Source organism: Carcharhinus amblyrhynchos, chromosome 8 (assembly GCF_965287045.1).
Source record: "Carcharhinus amblyrhynchos chromosome 8, sCarAmb.v2.hapA, whole genome shotgun sequence".
Classification (NCBI taxonomy): domain Eukaryota; kingdom Metazoa; phylum Chordata; class Chondrichthyes; order Carcharhiniformes; family Carcharhinidae; genus Carcharhinus; species Carcharhinus amblyrhynchos.
The window spans coordinates 19385791-19405288 of record NC_137331.1 but is presented as its reverse complement, the minus strand read 5'-3'; the positions used below and the strand labels follow the sequence as shown (position 1 = coordinate 19405288).

Here is a 19498-nt window from a genome sequence, read left to right as displayed (position 1 = left end):
TATTGAAGGGCTAGATGGCCTACTCCTGCTCCTATTTCTTATGTTCTTATAACAAAGAAAATTCCAGCACAGGAAAAGGCCCTTCAGCCCTCCAAGCTTGCACCGACCATGCTGCCTAACTTAACTAAAACCCCCTACCCTTCCAGAGACCATATCCCTCTATTCCCATCCTATTCACGTACTTGTCAAGATGCCCCTTAAAAGTCATTACCGTATTCGCTTCCACTACCTCCCCTGGCAATGAGTTTCAGGCACCCACTACTCTCTGGTGTAAAAAATCTGCCTCGTACATCTCCTTGCAACCTTACCCCTCGCACCTTAAACGTATGCTCCCTAGTAATTGACTCTTCCACCCGAGGAAAAAGCTTCTGATTATGTCAATGGGGCATAGATTTAAGTTAAGGATAGGAGGTTTATTGGATAAATATTTTCACCCAGAGGATGGTGAGAATCCGGAAATCTTGGCCTGAAATGGATGAGCACTTGAAATGTCATAGCATACAAGGCTATGGCCAAGTGCTGGAAAATGGGATTAAGACAGATAGGTGCTTGATGACTGGCAAGGACACAATGGGCCAAAGGGCCTCTTTCTGTATGACTCTATGTATAAGGAATAGAGATGGTCATGTGGAATACTGATACTTAAAACTGGCAGAGAAAATTGATAATGGAAGTGAACTTACACCGATCAATTGGTGTGCAGAGCCAGTAAGATTGACAGAGATGCGATAAATTGGGTTTGCAGCCGGTTTCTCGCCATATGCAATCATACCGGTCCTGTTTTGCAGCAGAATTGGCTTCACACCCAGAAAGGATACAAAGCCAATTTAAATATTAATGATGTGATTATTATGTCATTAACAAGATCCACATGGCATTGTCCGGTCTCATTTCAACTTACTTCCTGGCCAGTCGGTGCTCTCACTGGCAAAAATGACAGCTGGCCTCCATCAGCAGGGACCAAATATAATGGCCCTGCCTCGGGTACTGGAGGTCTTTGAAGCCCCCGAGTGCTTGGAGGCCTGGCCAGACGAGGCCCATGGGGCTGTAGCAGCCTGGCAGTGTCTGGTGCCCACCAGGCACCATAACTACGCCACGGCAGTGCCAAAGGGATAGAGACTGAGCGGGGATGAGACAATGACTAGGAGGAGGCAGGTGATCATAGCAGGTGTGTGTGAGCGGGTGGGGTTACTGGCACAGGAAGTGACTGATACGGGGCAGGGGGGATTGGGGGGGTGTGACTAGAACATAGGGTATGTGTAGGGTGGGCCATGGAGGGCTCATGATGGGGTACTTGTTGGGAGGGAGTCAATACCCTGATGCCAGGAAGCCATGTTGCCAGAAGGATTACACATCCGCCGATGGTGGTGGGGGGCGCGGGGGCAGGAGGTCTCCCAGCCAGCTTCACCAGCGAGCTTCGGCTCGGACCCCTATGGCGAGAATTGCACTTCTATCCAAAAAAGTGACAGAAGTGACAAAAAAACTGACAAGATTATGAAGGGCATAGAGTTGATAGAAAGGAACTTGTCCCCTTACAAGGGGGGTCAATATCAAGAGGGCATAGATTTAAGTTAAGGATAGGAGGTTTATTGGAAATGTGAAAAAAAATCTTCATCCAAAAGACAGTGGGAATTTGGAAATCATGGCCTGAACTGGATGAGTTCTTGAAATGCCAGAGCATACAAGGCTATGGCCAAGTGTTGGAAAATGGAATTAGAACAGATAGGTACCTGACGGCTTCTTGAAAGAACTGTCAAGAGCTCACAAGATGATGAGAGGTTTTTGATAGAGTAGATAATGAAAGGCTATGTTTCAGTAACCAGAAGTCATAGATTTAAAATAACAATCTCAAGAGATGAGCACAAATTCTTTCACTCAGAGCTGTCAGAATCTGAAACATTGATTCCATAAATAACTGTAATACGGAATTAGCAAAGGCTACTTGAGAATGTTGAGCTTAACAGGTTTATGCAAACAGAGCTGTAAGTGTGGAACTAAGCCCGACTTCTCTTTCAACACACCAGTATGGGCATAATGGGCCAAATGGCATCCTTCTGTACTGAAAATTTGTATGCTGTTATACTTGTTTTAATTGGTGGCCACCGAAGAATTCTGAGCAGGGGAGCCTGCTCAGAATTCGAGGGGTCCTTTAAAAGGTATTAGGGTCAGTTCAAAGTGCCTAAGACCTGTTCTGGGCAACTACTTAAAAATGGGCCACACCAACTTAGCAGTGCAACCAACATCTGTGCAGAAAAGGCCATCTCATTGCTAAGTGATATGATTTGCACCCACCAAAATGGGTGTAGTGCATACCAATGGTTTCAGCAAAAAGAAGTGCAGTTTTCATTTATCTTACCTGACAGCAGATGGGTCCCAGATTACAATATCAGCATCAGAGCCTTGGGCTATTTTTCCTTTCCTGGGATAAAGGTTAAAAATTTTGGCTGCATTGGTACTGGTCACAGCCACAAATCTATTCTCATCCATTTTACCACTGTGCTGAAAGGAGAAAAGGTACAGAGGTTTGCTAGTTCTCTTAAGACCTTCAAATAAAAACATAAAATTTTATGATTTGACTATGCAATGCATCTGTGATGGAACATTATTTCAGGTAGCCAACACTACCTGGAGCCCAAACAGAAAACCAAAGTTAACTTGATTTCACATAACAGCAGTGGCTGTAAGTCATCCATCAATGATGCTATTCAAATTAGTTTGAATTGACATAACAGGAATGACGTGACCAAATGTTCATTTTTAAACAAGTAACAATTCATAGAATCATAGAACCCTACAGTGCAGAAAGAGGCCCTTCAGCCCATCAAGTCTGCACTGATCACAATCCCACCCAGACCCCACCCCCAGCGGTTAATTGTTTTAAACAGGCCCTTCCTTTGCACAAAGTTATTCCATGGTCTCATCTGTAAACCCTTGGGGAAGCAACTTTCTTCTTACAAGTTCTGAATTATATTATTTAAATGCATACATGAGCTGATTTCACTCCTGCACTTACTGGGAGGGTGTCTTGGAAATTTACAGCATTTTCTTCCTTTAATATGAGTGACATGGAATATAGTGAGATTTAATAGTGATCCAACAGAATCATGAGGCATGAAAATGACACCTAAATGCATCCTTGGCAATCACTTAGAGTATTGTTGGTCACATTAAAGTGTTTAACAGAATGACTTGACAAAGTATGTAGGCCACCCTTTACAGCATTATCCAGTATATAATTTGTATGAACGTGAATGTAATTAGATACATTTTGAATTGTTAATGATATGGTAGACCCAGAAACTGGTTGATTCAAATCCTGGTCTCAAGACTGGTGCATTTACTCCTCATGCTAATTCCTTTGCAACCCAAACTGGTAAACAATTCTGAGGATTCATAACTATATATCAGAAATATTGGTTCCAACAATTTGAATCAAACTTACCACTCCTTTTTCCCAAATGATGGACATCCTGTCCTCCACACCATTTACCCCATTTGGAATCTTTGTAAAATCATCTTTTCCAGCAGCTTTCTGACAGGCATTGAATGTGCAGTTGTCTGTTCCTGTCAAAGTAAGATCACCGCTGTAAAGAAAGAGGCACAAAGTGACAACACAATCATAATGGCCTGCACAGTATAGATTATATTGCTTTATTGATGATAGCTGGTTAAGAAGGAATCACAATCCTCAAAGCAGATCCATTTCTCACTCTGTGCATTAGTGGGAAACTGAGGGTGGGGGGGGGTGCTTTGGAGAGAGAGAGAGGGAGGGAGAGAGAGACAGGGAGACAGGACAGAACTTGTCTCAGCAGCCACCCCAATATATGCTCCGAGTTCAAAGTACAAGCCACACTGCTCATTCCAACTGCAAATAAGGTAAATATTTCTCAGAGCTCTAGACAGCATTTACACTGAAACGTATTGGCTCAGATCTGGTCAGCAGCAAGTTCTTGCTGACCACGATTGAAACTAAAGCCGTACCTTTTTACAATGTTACGGCTGAGACGTCCTGTCCTGGGTGAAGACACAGTCTACTATGAAGGAGTAGTGGCAGGGGACAGAAGCACTAAGGCCAGGTCTCCTTTGATGTCAACAGCAAAGGAGGGCTCCTTGAAGTTCAGCAGAGTGCAGTGTTATGGCAAGTTTTGAAAAGAAGTTTGGAAACGTTTTTTAAAAATTATCTTTAATCTTTCAAAACTTTTAATTCCTTTTGAGTTTACATAATGCAAACAAACAAAACATAGTGTCAACCATCGAATGCCATCATTGTGGCAAGTCTGGCCACAAACATGCTGGACTCACGAAGCCCAATGCCACCAGGGTTAGTGAGTGGGGCATAATACCCCAAACTGTAGGCCACAATTGAAAGAGGAAAAGGGAGTTGAAGAGGCAAACCTGAAGACTAGGCACATGGTACATGTCACCAGCCAAGAAGGGGACAGGGAGTCTGCTGAATCTGTGGAGGAAGAGGAAGTACTCAAATCGTCGGATTTCAGACTGAATATATTATCGGTTTGAGGAGAAGCTGATAGATTCTGGATCCTTCCCAAGCTAGAAAGGAAGTTAATCAAAAAGGAAGTAATGATTGGGGCAGCGATTATCACTGATTCCGACTCAGTATAGAGACAAGTTATAAACACTGCCTTGAAGCCTTCCAAAATCACCTTCTGTGCTTATTCAGAGCAAGTGGTGCCATTGAGAGAATATGCGCTGGTTAAGTTACAACTGGGAGACCATATGCAATGTTATTGTTATATGTGGTCAAGCTACCTTGTTTGGACATTCCTGACTGCAAAAATTAAAATTAAACTAGAAAGTGGTAAATAGGCTGGCAGATTTGAGAACACGTTTACAGGACATAAGGAAGTATTCAAGGAGACCCTGAGTGAGATCAAAGGGGTCGAGATTAAAATTCAACTAAACTCAGATTCGTCCAAGGAGTCGAAAGACATGTCCAATGCCATATGCCATTTGACTGAAGAAGGCAGTGAATTAGAATGACTGTTGAGCAAAGGGGTGTTGGAATCAATCACTACCAGCAAATGGGGCACCTCAATTGTGCCAGTCTTGAAGACAGATGGCATGGTGAGAATCTGTGAGGGTTTCAAGGTAACCATCAGCCCAGCTGTGTGTGTGGATGATTATCCATTTCCTCTGATTGGAAACTTGTTTAGTGGATTGACAGGGAGGATGCAATTTTCAAATATGGACTTGTCTCAGGCCTATCACCAAATGGAAGTCGCAGAAGAGTCCCAACTATCCCAATAATAATAACTCATCAGGGGCTTTTCCGCTACAAGAGCTTCCTTCCGGCATCACGTCGGCACCATCCCTCTTCCAGAGGGCAATGGATCAAATTCTAAGTGGGTTACTGGGGTCCAGTGTAACCTGGATGACTGTCTGGTGATGGGCTCCACCAAGGAGGAACAAGTGAAGAACCTTGAAGAACCCTTCAAAAGGTTGCAGGAGCCTGGCCTGCATGTAAAGAAAGATAAATGCAAATTCTTTAAAGGTTCGATGGAATACCCCGACCATGTCATTGATATTGAGTGACTACACAAAGCGCCCAAGAAAATGGATATTATAAAAACTCCTAGAACATAGAATGTATTGCAATTGTTACTGTTCCAGGGTTTGTTAATTATTATAGCAAGTTCATGCCAGATCTAGCCACCATACTGAAACCGCTACACCAACTGCTTGGTTAAGGCCATCCATGGAGATAGATTCAAGGGTGTGAAGCTGCTTACCGGACAGGTAAAACATGCCTTACGAATGACTAAAATAAAAGCAAATTACTGCAGATGCTGAAATCTGAAACCAAAAGATAAAATGCATTACGAAGGTCTGAAGTGCTAAACCATTTCGATCCAAACTGCCACTGCAATTAGCCTACGATTGCTCGCCTTATGGGGTTGGCGCTGTATTGTCAAATGTATTGTCCAAATGGAGAAAAAAAAAGGCCCATTGCCTTTTCATCAAGGTCTTTGACAAAAACAGAGGAAAAATATGCTCAGGTCGAGAAGAAAAGGTTGAGTATTGAATTTGAGGTGAAAATATTCTCCTATCTCCTATACGGCCGGCATTTTATGCTGTTAACTGACCACAAGCCCCTTACTACCCTCTTGGCCCATATATCAGAATGGACCTCTGTATGGTTTGCCTCTGTTAAAAAGCTTCACTTTAAGGTATTTCTGCCTAATATAATTAATCATGTGTTGCTTTAAGGCTAACTTGGCCACATTTTAAAACTCAGCTTGGAATTCTAGGTTTTGAGCTTAGAAATTGACTACATTTGAAAATGCAATGTTAAGCAAAGTTTTGCATAAACCGAAGCTTTCATGGTCAAACAGCTGTGAATTGTTTTTGAAAGCTGGAGATTGCTTGTACCCAGTTCTTTAATAACACATAATAATAAATTCATATACTGTTAATAATAGCTATGTGTTAAGTTCTGTTCCATTGTGCTGAATCCTGTACAAGCTTCTGGATCAAGTCTGTATTGTCTGTCTGTCTCTCTCTCTCACACTAGTAAATTAATATCTTTTGCTTTCTGTAAATGCTAATTTTAAATTATGCTTAATAAATGAAGTTTTACTTCTGACTAGTTGTGCCTACATCTATTCTAAGAAGAAAACATACCCTACATCACGTATGGCAGCAGCATGCTTACAACGATGAGCGCTACTTTTATCAGAATACTCCTACGACATGGCTGCCTCTCCCTGGAGGAATGAGGTTACTGATTAGCATTTGAAAATTATTTCACCTACATAATAAGACACTAGTATCCACAGCCCAATTACAAAAAGCCATAAGAAACAATCCAATCTTAAACCAAGTAATGGATTTCATCTTGCGGGGAAAGATTACTCAGAAATCAGTCTGATTTGCATCCCTTCCTGTCTAAGAGGTGAGAGTTGTCGTAATAGATAGATGTCTTTCATTGATATGAGAGTGATCATTCCTCCCACATTACGAAGAAAGATGCTGGATCACGTGCACCAAGGGCACCCGAGTGCAGAGCGAAGTGAAAGAGATTGTTAGGAGCGATTATTGGTGGCCAAGTGTTGACTCCCAGATTATGCAGAAGGCAGGCACTGTATTGCAGAAAGCACCGCTGTTGTCGCATCTCCACCTATGGAAATAACCTAAAGGTCCTAGGCAAAGGATCCATATAGACTTTGCAGGTGCAATAGAAGGAAAAGATGGTGGTCGATGCTCACTCAAAATGGCTAGAAGTAGCAATTATGAAGTCGGTGTTCACAGAGGCAACTACAGATCGACTCAATGAATTGCTTGTTCAATTTGGAAGCCCTGATCAAGTCGTGAATGACAATGGCCACAGTTTGTGCTGAAGTGATTCAAATTGTTGATATTAAAGTGTTACAGTCCATTTATTAATCCTTCAAGTAACATTCAGTGTCACCCAACAATGAGGTGTGATTTCACAGTACTCACTTTGCCAGCAGATCCATGAGATATCCTGGTGTTGTGGGATCAGGTCTAAGTGGAGGTCCCATGACATATCCTGCGGCTTTGCGCCAATCTTCGTCCCAGTAGTGAGTCCCATCTGTCCCGAGACCAGCTGCAATGGGTTCCCCAAAAACAACCTTCCCTAGAAGTAAAGATTTTGATTGAAGAAAGTTTTTAATTAAAAAAGGATTGAGTTTAAAACAATACAAAAAGATTTGTGCTACAAAGTAGCAAAGATGTTTGATAAAGGTATTGCTGTTGATATGAACATGAACTTTTGAAAAGACATCTGATATAGTGCAACACTCAACATGTCAGCAGAAATAAACGGAGCGTGGTAATGTTGATACAAAATTGACAGATTTGTTTCTTGGACAAGGGGTCAGTATTAAAGCCACTGGACTTCTGATAAACATTAATAACCCTGACAGGTTATTTCAAAATTTCAGATTAAAAAAAAACTTGGAAATGCAATAAATAATGCAAAGTAGCAGAGATTTAACAAAGGTATTCAAACTACTGAATGACTTTGATAGAATAAAAAAGGATAAAGTATTTCCAGTGGCAGAAGCGTTGACAATTAGAGGACAGAGAATCAAGAGAAAAGAACAGACTATGGGATCAGAAGCATTTTTCTTTAAGTAGCAAGTTGTTCCAGTATGAAATGTACCACTTTGATGGGTACTGGAAATAGATTCAATAATTATTTGCAAAAGGGAAATGAATGAATACTTGAAGCAAAATGTTCTTTGAGCTATGGCAAATGCAGACAGGAGAGCAAATAACTGGAATAGCTCAATGACCTCCTTCTTGCTATATTCCTATGGTTCTAGGGATGTTGAAACTGTTCTTCTTAGAGATAAAAACGTTACGAAGAGTCATAGTCATAGAGGTCTCCAAAAAGAACGAGGTCTCCAGAACAAAAAAATGCCCTTCAGCCCATTGCGTCTGCGCCAATCAAAAACAATTACCTATTTTAGTTCCATAGCTTCTATGCCTTGACATTGCAAATGCACATCTAAATACTTTTAAATGTTGTCAGGATCTCCGCCTCCACCACCCTTTCAGGCAGTGAAGTCCTCACAGCCCCTCTCAAGCTTTTGCCCCTTATCTTAACTCTATGCTCCCCAGTCATTGATTCCTCCACCAAGTGGAAAAGTTTCTTCCTGTCTATTCTATCCATTCCCCTCATATTTTATACATCTCAATCATGTCCCTCATCAGTCTCCTCTGCTCCAAGAAAAACAACCCCAGTCTATCCAATCTGTTTTTATAACTAAAATTCTCCAGCCCAGGCAACCTTCCCTGCACCCTTTCCAGTGCAATCACATTCCTTTTATAAAGTGGATTCCAGAACTGCACACAGTACTCTAGCTGTGGCCTAACCAATGTTCAGCTCCAACATAACCTCTCTACTCTTAAACTCATGTTTTTGTTAATAAATGCAGGTATACCATATGACTTCTTAACCTTTTATCCACCTATCCTGAGCCCTTAAGGGACCAGTGAACATTCATTCAAAGGTCTCTCTGATCCTCAGTGCTTCCCAGAGTCCTACTATTCATCATGTATTCATTGCCTTGCCTTGTTTGTCCTACCCAAATGCATCAGCTCACATTTCTATATTGAATTCCATTTGCAACTGATCAGCCCATCTATATCCACCTGTAATCTAAGTTTATCCTCCTCAGGATTACCACCCTACCAATTTTCATGTCATCCGCAAATTTGCTGATGAACTCTCCAAAATTCAAGTCTAAATCATTTATATAAAACTACAAACAGCAAAGGCTCCAATACTGATCCCTGCAGGACCCCACTGGATGCAGTCTTCCAGTCCAAAAAGCATCCTTTGACCATCAACCTCTGCTGCCTCTCACTCAGCCAATTCTGAATACAATTTGCCAAGTTTCCTTGGATCTCATGGGTGCTTGCCTTCACTATCAGTCTCCCATGTAGGATCTCAAAAACCTTGATATACTCCAAGAAGACTGTCAAATGTGTTGTCCTCATCCACACACCTGATTACGTCTTCGACAAATTCAATCAAGTTGGTCAGACATGACCTCCCCTAACAAAACCATGCTGATTCTTCCTTAATGCCTGCCTGTCCAATGCAGATTAATTTGGTTTCTGAGAATTGCTCCCAATAGTTTCCCCACCACTGAGGTTAGACTGACTATCTGTAGTTTCCTGTTTTTTCCTTTCCTCCCTTTTTGAATAATGTTACCACTTTGGCTATCGTCCAGTCCTCCAGCACCTCTCCTGCTGGCAGAGAGGAACTGACAATTACTGCCAGTGTTCCTGCTATTTCCTCCCTTGCCTCATTCAATAACTTGGGATATATTTCAGCTGGTTCTGGAGATTTATCTACATTTAAGTCTGCCAGGTGACATAGAATCTTCTCTCTATATTAATTTACTTAATTATTTTTACATCAGTCACTTGTGAACACCAACACAAAGTGTTCATTTCGAGCCCTACTTTTATCCTCCATACACAAATTGCCAGTGTGATCCTTAATGGGCCTTACTCTTTCCCTAATTACCCATAATGTACTTGTAAAACAACTTAGGATTTTCCTTTATTCTGCCTGCCAATATTCATTTATATTCTCCTTTTGCTCTCCTAATTTCCTTTTTAGATTCCCTTTTGAACATTCTATACTGCTCTAGAGCTTCTGCTGTTGACTCCACAATGTCTGCCATACACATCCCTTTATCCAATACTGTATATCCCTCAATATCCAGGATTAATTGAATTTGTTAGTGAGAGGATCTAACAGGGAGAAACTGGGGCTAAGATTTTACGGCCCTCCTGCTTTGTGAGATATGATGACCCACTGAAGTAAATGGTAATTTAAATGGCCTGCCACATCCACCAGTGGGAGATGGGCTGTGGTGGGACTGTAAATGCTGGCTTGGATGATTCCATTCTTGATCATGAGTTAATTCCTGATAAATAAAACATGTCATATAAAGGTAGGCATCGAGAATAGTGTGTGAAAGACTGATACCTGTCTTTCTATATACAACTATGACCTATGATAGGAAACAATGCAACAGGGACGATTATTTGAGCCTGCTGTGCTGCTCCCTTATATGCATTCTGCTAAGCCAGTGGTAACGGCTAATGCTTAATGCATTACATCACCCTGTGGCAAAACCATTGACATCCAATTGGCTCTATGTGACTGGTTAGAATAGTGTCATTCATAACAGAATAGCTTTTAACTTTTAAACAGCAGTCACTAGATGCATTTTCAATTAAGATGTGAAGCCCTTGACTGTCAGATAGGTGTCCAGTGTCCCATGAGGTCACAAACAGGACATAATCTTTATTGTAATCAACATAGTAGGGTAGATTCATTCTACAATTAGTGTTTAAGATCTGACATGCTGAAAGTTAATTTCTGATCAAATTCAATTCAAAGTTAATATTTAGCATTACACATATTAAATTACATGCTATTTTAACAAGGATCCCTATAAGAACATATGAAATACATGCAGGAGTAGGTCATTTTCCCCTTTGAGCCCATTTTACCATACCATTAAATATGATCCTAGCTCAATTCAACCACTCTCTATTGAGCTCAACACCCTTAGTATCCAAAAAAAACTAGCAATATAATTCTATAACTGTGTCAGCCATGGCTCGGTTAGTAGAACACTTGCCTCTGAATCATAAGGTCCTGAATTTAACTCCCATTCCAGACTTGAACACAAAGATCATGGCTGATACTCCAAAACAGTACTGAGATAACATTACACTTCAAAAAGCAATTCATTGGCTGTAAAGGCTTTGAGATATCTGGTGGTTGTGGAAAATATTATACAAATCCAAGTCTTACTTTTTCTTTATCATTGGAGTAGATGATTACAAAGATTCAAAACCTTTTCACCCAAGACGTTTTTCCTCTTCTCAGTACTATCCAAAACATATTCAACAATCACCCTTTTTAGATCAGCAGTGTATTTTTAGAGTCTTTATATTTTATAACTGGTTTAGTAAGAACCAGTTTATTATTATTGACTGTGTACTTATAAAATGACCTTTTAGCCACATTCCCTGCATCTGTCAGAGGTGCCACCTTTCAGATGAAATGTTAAAACCAGGCTTCAGCTGACTACTTGGATGGATGTAAAATATTCCATGGCACAGTTTCAAAAGAAAAACAGAGGAGTTTTGTTTTAAATGTCTATAAAATTGTGATCACAGTTTGAATCGGAATACAGCAAACAATTCCACAATGCTTTATAAAAACTATAATTATTCAGCCAACTTAATAAATTATATAGCATATGAGTAAAAGTGTGCAAGCCAGTATGACTTCTGACTGACCCTAGTGCGGTATTTTTTAAGAGCAATTAACCACCAATGGAAGAAACACAGCAGTTACATCTTGGGACCTGGCTAATAAAATCTGCCTTCAAGAAAGTCCACATGCAAAGATCAAACAAGAGCTCAGCAGCAGCCTCTCCCCTCCCGCAATGTTTTGGCCAATATTTATTCCACAACCAACATCCCCAAAAACAGATGATCTGGTCATTATCACATTGCTGTTTGTGGAAGTTTGCTGAACATAAACTGGCTGTCACATTTCCTACATTTCAAGACAGATTACACTTCAAAAAATTCTTCATTGGCTGTAAAGGCTTTGAGACATCTGGTGGTCATGGAAAATAATATAAATGCAAGTATTTACTCTATCACCAGAGTAAACAATTACAAAGATCTACAACCCTTTCACTTAAGACATTTTCCTCATTTTAATTCTATCCAACTGACAGACAGCAGCGCATTTTTGGATTTTTTTTCCTTTTATAGCGAGTTTACCAGTTTATTATTATTGATTGTGCACTTATTAAAGGATCAATTAGCCATATTCTCTGCATTATTTTTATATGTTCTGTTGGCTGCTTAATTTGCTGTTGGTAGTGGCTTAATTCAAATGAAGGAGAAAGTGGCATTTTGACAGTTCATTGGTACCACATAGAATTAGGAAGTGACACAGCACAGAAGGAGGCCATTTGTGCTATCACATCTGTTAGTGCCCAATGGGCAGGAAAACGGGAGTCTATACCACCATTTTTTGGGGGTATAGTCGAACGAATCTCCAGTACTCTATGCATCACAGAATCAGTGTGCTGAGCAGGTCATCGTGCATGCACCAATCTGTCAGTGCGGAGATCAGCGAATGTGCATTGGTTCCCCCATTGCCGGCCTCCCTCTTGCTTCCCCACACCATCACCAATACCCCCCCATCGCCAGCTTCTCAACCACCCCTCCCCCACACCAATCATTGGCCTCCCCGAACACCCCCCTGCCCCACCCCCAATTATCCCCTCCCCATGTGCATACCCGATCATTCTCCTCCCTCTTCCACTGATCCCTAATGCAGAGTGCTTTCATCATCCTTTCAAGCAATACAATCTGGATTATAACAATTCACTGCACAGAAAAATTCTTGTATGTTGTCTCTAGTTCTTTTACCTATCACTTTAAATCGTGTCCTCTGGATACTAAGCCTTCTGTCAATGGAATTTGTTTATATTTATATACAAAAATATGAAAAGATTAGGGGAAAGTAAAAAAAAGTAAAGAGAAATTGTGAAAGTAAATTATTAATGAATATAAAAAGGCATAGTAAGATATTTGGCAGTCACATAAATAAACAAAAATCAGAACAAGAATAAGGCTACTAAGGAATACTCACAATATTGTCCCCAGATAACGACAGTGAATAGCAGAAATGTTAAATAATTACGAGGGAGATTATTATGGTGGACATGGCATTGGAAAAAGGGATAGCAAACATCCAAATTGGAGAAGGAGTAAGCCAGTTGGCCCCTCCAGCCTGCTTCACCATTCAATAAGATCATCGGTGATCTGATGGTAACCTCCTGCTTACCCCCAATAACCTTCCACTCCATTGTTTGCCTCAGAACATTCAAGTACTCTGCTTCTACTGTCTTTTGTGGAAGGGAGTTCCAAAGACTCAATACCCACATCTTTCGCTCTCTCTTCCGCAATCCAAAGGGACCATTTCCTCAGTAATATCTTGGTCTAGTTCCCCAACACCTTCAAAACACTTAAAGGACAAGAACAAATTAAAACATGGGGTTATGTTGTCATTGCTGTCTCTGAAGCATGGTTGAGCGAGAGGCTGGGTTGGCAGCTCAGTGTTCAAAGATATAGGATCTTTAGGCCAGACAGGAAAGGAGGTAAAAGAGGGGTGTTGCAATTTTGATTAGGGAATTAATTAGAGCAGAAAGAATCTTAGAAGGCTCTTCAAATGAAGTGTAGACACGTAGATAAATTTCAGAGAATATTAGAAGTAATAGAATAATGATAACGGAGGACTTCACCTTCCCCAACATCATCTCGAATATCATAGGTTTAGAGAGTGCAGAATTCTTAAAAGACATTCAGGAGAATTTTTTAAGCCAGCATGGAGAAGTTCTGACAAAAGAGGGGGTGGTCCTAGACTTAATTTTGGGTAACAAAACCAAGCAAGTGGTCAAAGTATCAATGGGAGAGCATTTTGCAGTCAGCGATCATAACTCTTTTAGATTCAAGGCTTTTATGGAAATGGACAAGAATGGGCCTGAAATCAAAATCTTAAACCTGGCAACACTGATTTTAATAAAATCAGATTTAATTTGGCAGGAGTAGATGGAGCAGACACTTTGAGGTAAATCTGTGACAGAATGGTGGGACATAAGGATAGTAAAGGGTCAACATGTTCCAATCAACAAATCCTACGAACCTGGATATTGAGGGATGTACAGCATTGGATAAATAGAAAAGGCAGGCTGATAGTAGACATCAAGGTCTCAAAATAGGAGAAGCTCTAGAGCAGCATAGAATGTACAAGAGGGAACATAAAAGGGACATTAGGAGATCAAAAGGGGAAGAAGAAAGAATACTGGTAGAATAAAGGTAGAGTAAAGAAAAATCCTAAATTGTTTTATAAATACAGTAAAATAAAAGGGTAACTCGGGACTTAAAGACCACAGTCGCAATTTGTGTGTGGATCAGAGGATACAGTTAGGGTTCTAAATCAATACTTTGTGTTGGTGTTCACTAGTGAGAGGTACAGAAATCAGGGAAAAGGACTGAGAGACAATTAAAGAAATTAACATAGACGGAGATAGTCTGGCAGGCTTAAAAGTAGATAGGTCTTCAGGACTGGAGAAATGTATCCCAGGCTCTTGAGTGAGGCAAGGGAGGAAATAGCAAGGCACTGGCAATAATTTTCAATTTCTCTCTGACCACTGGAGAGGTGTCGGAGGACTGGAGGACAGACGATATAGAGCCATTATTCAAGAAGGGAAAAATCAGAAAATACAAGCCAGTCAAACATCTGTGGCGGAGAAACTATTGGAAGCAGGATTAATCTGCATTTGGAGAAGGAGGCATCAGTCAAGAATAGTCAACATGACTTTAAGGGAAGATCATTTCTGACCAACTGGATTGAATTCTTCGAAGAGGTGACCAAATGAGGGAAATGCATTTAATGTAGTCTTTTTAAGACTTCAGCGCAGCTTTTGATGAGGGTCCTATATGGGAGAATGAAATAAAAGGTAAGAGCCCAGGGGATCCAAAGAAATTTGCCAAATTGGATCCTGGATTGGCTGAGTAGCAGGAAGCAGCGGGTAATGGCTAAGAGGTGTTTTTCGGACTGGAAGACTGTTTCCAGAGGATTCCATAGGGGTCAGTGTTGGGGCCTTGCTGTTTGTGGTTGATATAAATGAATTAGACTTGAATGTGGGAGGGCTGATGATATGAAAATTGGTAGGATGGTAAATAGTGAGGAGGACAGCATTAGATTACAAGAGGATATAGACGGGCTGGTCAAATGGGCTGATCAATGGTAAATGGAATTCATTCCGGATAAGTGAAGATGATGCACTTGGGCAGGACAAAGAAGGGAATACATAATGATCAGCAGGACCCTAGGAAGCACTGAGGATCATAGCGACTTTGGTATGTAAGTACGCCAATCTCTTAAGATAATAAGACAGGTGGATAACATGGTTTTGAAGGCATATGGTATTCTTACCTTTATTTGCTGAGGCATGGAGTTTAAGAACTGGGAAGGCTGGAGCCCTCTCCCTACCAGCCTCTCTGACACAGAGAGTTGCGACTTCCTGTAGGCTCCAAGCACTCCCTCCACTCCTATTTCTACAACCGGCCCACAATCCGAAAACTAAACTCTCACAGCCTCATAATCACTAACACTGCTCTTTTAAATTTACTTGCAGGTCTTTGAGATCTTCCGATCTCACATAAGGCAGAGACATGGACTCGACCACTGGCTCATTCACTGGCACTTGACTCCAGGGGCATCATTTACATACTGGCCTTTGAACCATCCACACCGGAGCACAGACTGGATATTGAACAACCAGCGAAACTAAAACACAGCCCGATAGTGACCTGACCACGCAGCCCCAACTACTGACACAGGAACTGCAAGCAAGGCAACAAATCCTCCATCCATACACCGATCAGAGCGAAGAACTTCATTGGACACAACCATACCCTTAACAGTGCAAGCTGCTCTTACCATCTTCCAGGCTCGAAAAGAAGCAGTCATTCCAGAAAGCATGGAAGATGGACAAGCCTACAGGTGAGAGTGAAACAACACGGTCCCAGGGCCTCCCTCCCCAGCTTACTGCTTGCAAATGTCAAATCTCTGGAAAACAAGCTAGACAAACTTAAAGAGGGACTGCTGTGTACTCTGTTTCACAGAGACATGGCTCACTCCTGCTTCACCAGACAGTGCCCTGTAACCAGAGGGCTTCTCAATCCATGGAATCGACCATGTGGTGGCCTCCGGCAAGGTTAGGGGAGGTGGGGGCTACTTCCTAATCAACAACTTGTGGTGCCTAGACGTAGCAACACTGACAACTTTCTGCTCCCCCAGACTTAGAATAGCTGACGCTAAAATGGCCAGAGACTTCAATCAGGCTAAGCACAAGAGCATACTAGCAAGTTACCACCAACACATCTCCTGTTCCACCAGAGGCCCAAACATCCTAGATCACTGCTGCACAAATATCATACATGCCTACTGCTCTACTGCCTGCCCATACATTGGCAAATCAGGCCACAAGCCTATGCTTCTGCTCCTGGCTTACAAGCAAAACTGAAGCAGGAGAATCCATCAAAATAAAACACAAGGTGACACTGTTCACCATTGGCACTTGGAACGTGCGCATGCTTTTGGACAACCCTACAGCAGACAGGCCAGAGAGAAGAACAGCCTTAGCTGCCAAAGAGCTTGCAAGATACAACAGTGACATTGCAGCCCTGGGCGAAACTCGTCTTGCCAACGTAGGTCAGTTGACTGAAACTGGAGGTGGGTACACTTTTTCCTGGAGCAGTCGCAGCAGCAGCAGCAATGAGTGTCGTGATGTTGGACTTGGATTCGCCAACAGGAGTCACCTCGTTCAGAAACCTGATAGTCTACCCAAGGATGTGAACGATCGGCTTATGACATTACAGCTTCCGCTACAGAACAGAAGTCAAGCCACCCTGATCAGCGCCTATGCCCCCACAATGAACAACCCGGACGAGTGTCTAGGGTGGTGGATAGAGGAGAGCCGGTGGATGTGGTCTTTCTGGATTTTCAGAAGGCGTTTGACAAAGTACCTCGCAAGAGGTTATTGCAGAAGGTCGAGGGACATGGAGTTGGGGGTAGGGTGTTAGCGTGGATAGAGGATTGGTTGTCAAATAGGAGGCAGAGAGTGGGGGTCAACGGGTGCTATTCGGATTGGCGGGTGGTGACTAGTGGAGTGCCCCAGGGGTCGGTGCTGGGGCCTCAGCTTTTTACCATTTATATAGATGATCTGGAGGAGGGAACCAAGTGTAGGGTGTCGAAATTTGCTGATGACACCAAGATTGGGGCAACGGCAAATTGTGCGGAGGGTGTGGAGAGTCTGCAGAAGGATCTAGATAGGCTGGGCGAATGGGCCAGGAAATGGCAAATGGAATTTAATGTTGGCAAGTGTGAGGTGGTCCACTTTGGTAGGAAGAATGGTAGGAAGGACTATTACTTACGTGGCGAAAAACTGCAGCAGGCGATGGTGCAGAGGGACCTCGGGGTCCTTGTGCATGAGTCGCAAAAACCCAGCTTGCAGGTGCAGCAGGTGGTCAGGAAGGTGAATGGGATGCTGGCCTTCATAGCGAGGGGGATTGAATATAAAAGTAGGGAGGTCTTGCTGCAGCTGTATAGGGCATTGGTGAGGCCACAGCTGGAGTACTGTGTGCAGTTTTGGGTGCCGCACCTGCGCAAAGATATTTTGGCCTTGGAGGGAGTGCAGAGGAGGTTTACTAGGCTGATACCAGAGGTTGAGCTATGAGGAGAGGCTGAATAAACTAGGCTTGTACTCGTTAGAGTTTAGAAGAATGAGGGGAGATCTCATTGAGACGTATATGATGATGAATGGGATGGATAGGATAGAGGTGGAGAGACTCTTCCCGCTCAAAAAAGACAGTAGGACTAGGGGGCACAGCCTCAAGATAAAGGGGGGGAGGTTTAGAACGGAGTTGAGGAGGAACTTCTTCACTCAAAGGGTGGTGAATCTCTGGAATTCTCTGCCCGTTGAAGTGGTGGAGGCTGCCTCGCTAAATATTTTTAAGACGCGGGTTGATGGGTTTTTGATAAGAGAGGGGATTAAGGGTTATGGGGAGAGGGCGGGAAAGTGGAACTGAGCCACGACAGATCAGCCATGATCTTATTGAATGGCGGGGCAGGCTCGAAGGGCTAGATGGCCTACTCCTGCTCCTATTTCTTATGTTCTTATGAGATGAAAGACAAGTTCAATGAAGAACTAGATACAGCAGTGAGCAGTACTGACCAGCTGATCTTGTTTGGCGATTTCAACGCAAGAGCAGGGTGTGACTCTGCAATCTGGCAGGGAGTCATTGGGAGGCAATGGAGTGGGCAAGTGTGACAGTAACAGCCTACTCTTATTGAATACCTGTGCAGCACACGACCTCCTCATCACAAACACAACCTTCCATCTGTCTACCCATAACAAATCTCCTGGAGGCACCCCTGCTCTAAGCATTGGCATCTTATCGACTATGTCACTGTCAGAAGAAAAGACAGGCAGGATGTCAGAGTAACCAAGGCCATGTGTGGTGCTGACTGCTGGACAAATCAGAGGCTCATTGTCTCCAAAACGAGGCTCCGCATCAGACACAAGAGGCGACAACAAGGAAACAAGATTATGAAAAGCATCAATGCAGCCAAACTAAAGAACCCCAGCATAGCTTCAGCACTGGCTGAAGACTTAGAAATCAAGCTTGCTGACCTACACCTTGCACGCAGCGCTGAGGATGACTGGGAACGCTTCAGGAATGCTATCCATACATCTGTGCTGAAGATGCTTGGGCCCTCCACCCGCAAGCAGCATGATTGGTTGGATGAGAATGAAGAGGAGATACAGGCTCTACTTGTTGAAGAGCACCATCTTCATCAGGCCTGTCAGAATGACACATCTTCAGCTGTCAAGAAAAATGCTTTTACTAGTGCTCGCAGGACAGTCCAGAAGAAGCTGCGTCAAGGCAGATGAAATACAGGGATACGCTGACAGAAACGACTTGAAATGGTTCTGCGAAGCCCTCAACACTCTCTACTGACCTCAATCTCTCGGGAGTTCCCCCTCCTGAGTACAGATGGTACAACTCTCATTACAGAGAAGGCTCAGATCCTGCAGAGATGGGCTGAACACTTTGAAGCAGTCCTCAACCGACCGTCATCTATTAACGATGAGACAATAGCATTCCCCAGGTTGATATCAACAGCGCCATGGATGATCCACAGGTAGTAGCTGAAGTCACAAAAACTGTCAGCCAGCTATCCAGTGGCAAAGCCCCAGGGGCAGATGCCATACCCACAGGGATCTATAAAGCTGCTGGTCCTGCACTTATCGAGAAGCTCACCGAGTTGTTCCAGTCCTTTTGGAAGCAAGGATCCATTCCTCAGGAACTTAAAGATGCTTCC

General features: G+C 42.6%; 1 protein-coding gene across 1 annotated transcript in view; it reads right to left on the bottom strand.

Moving 5' to 3' along the window:
- dpys (dihydropyrimidinase) overlaps window positions 1–19498 on the bottom strand; it is a 74834-nt gene that overhangs the window by 10322 nt on the left and 45014 nt on the right. The window contains exons 5-7 of the mRNA XM_080194832.1: window positions 7462–7618; window positions 3443–3584; window positions 2357–2499 (exon numbers count right to left, since the gene is read on the bottom strand). Coding sequence (XP_080050958.1) covers window positions 2357–2499; window positions 3443–3584; window positions 7462–7618 — 442 coding nt within the window. The remainder of the gene's footprint in view (window positions 1–2356; window positions 2500–3442; window positions 3585–7461; window positions 7619–19498) is intronic.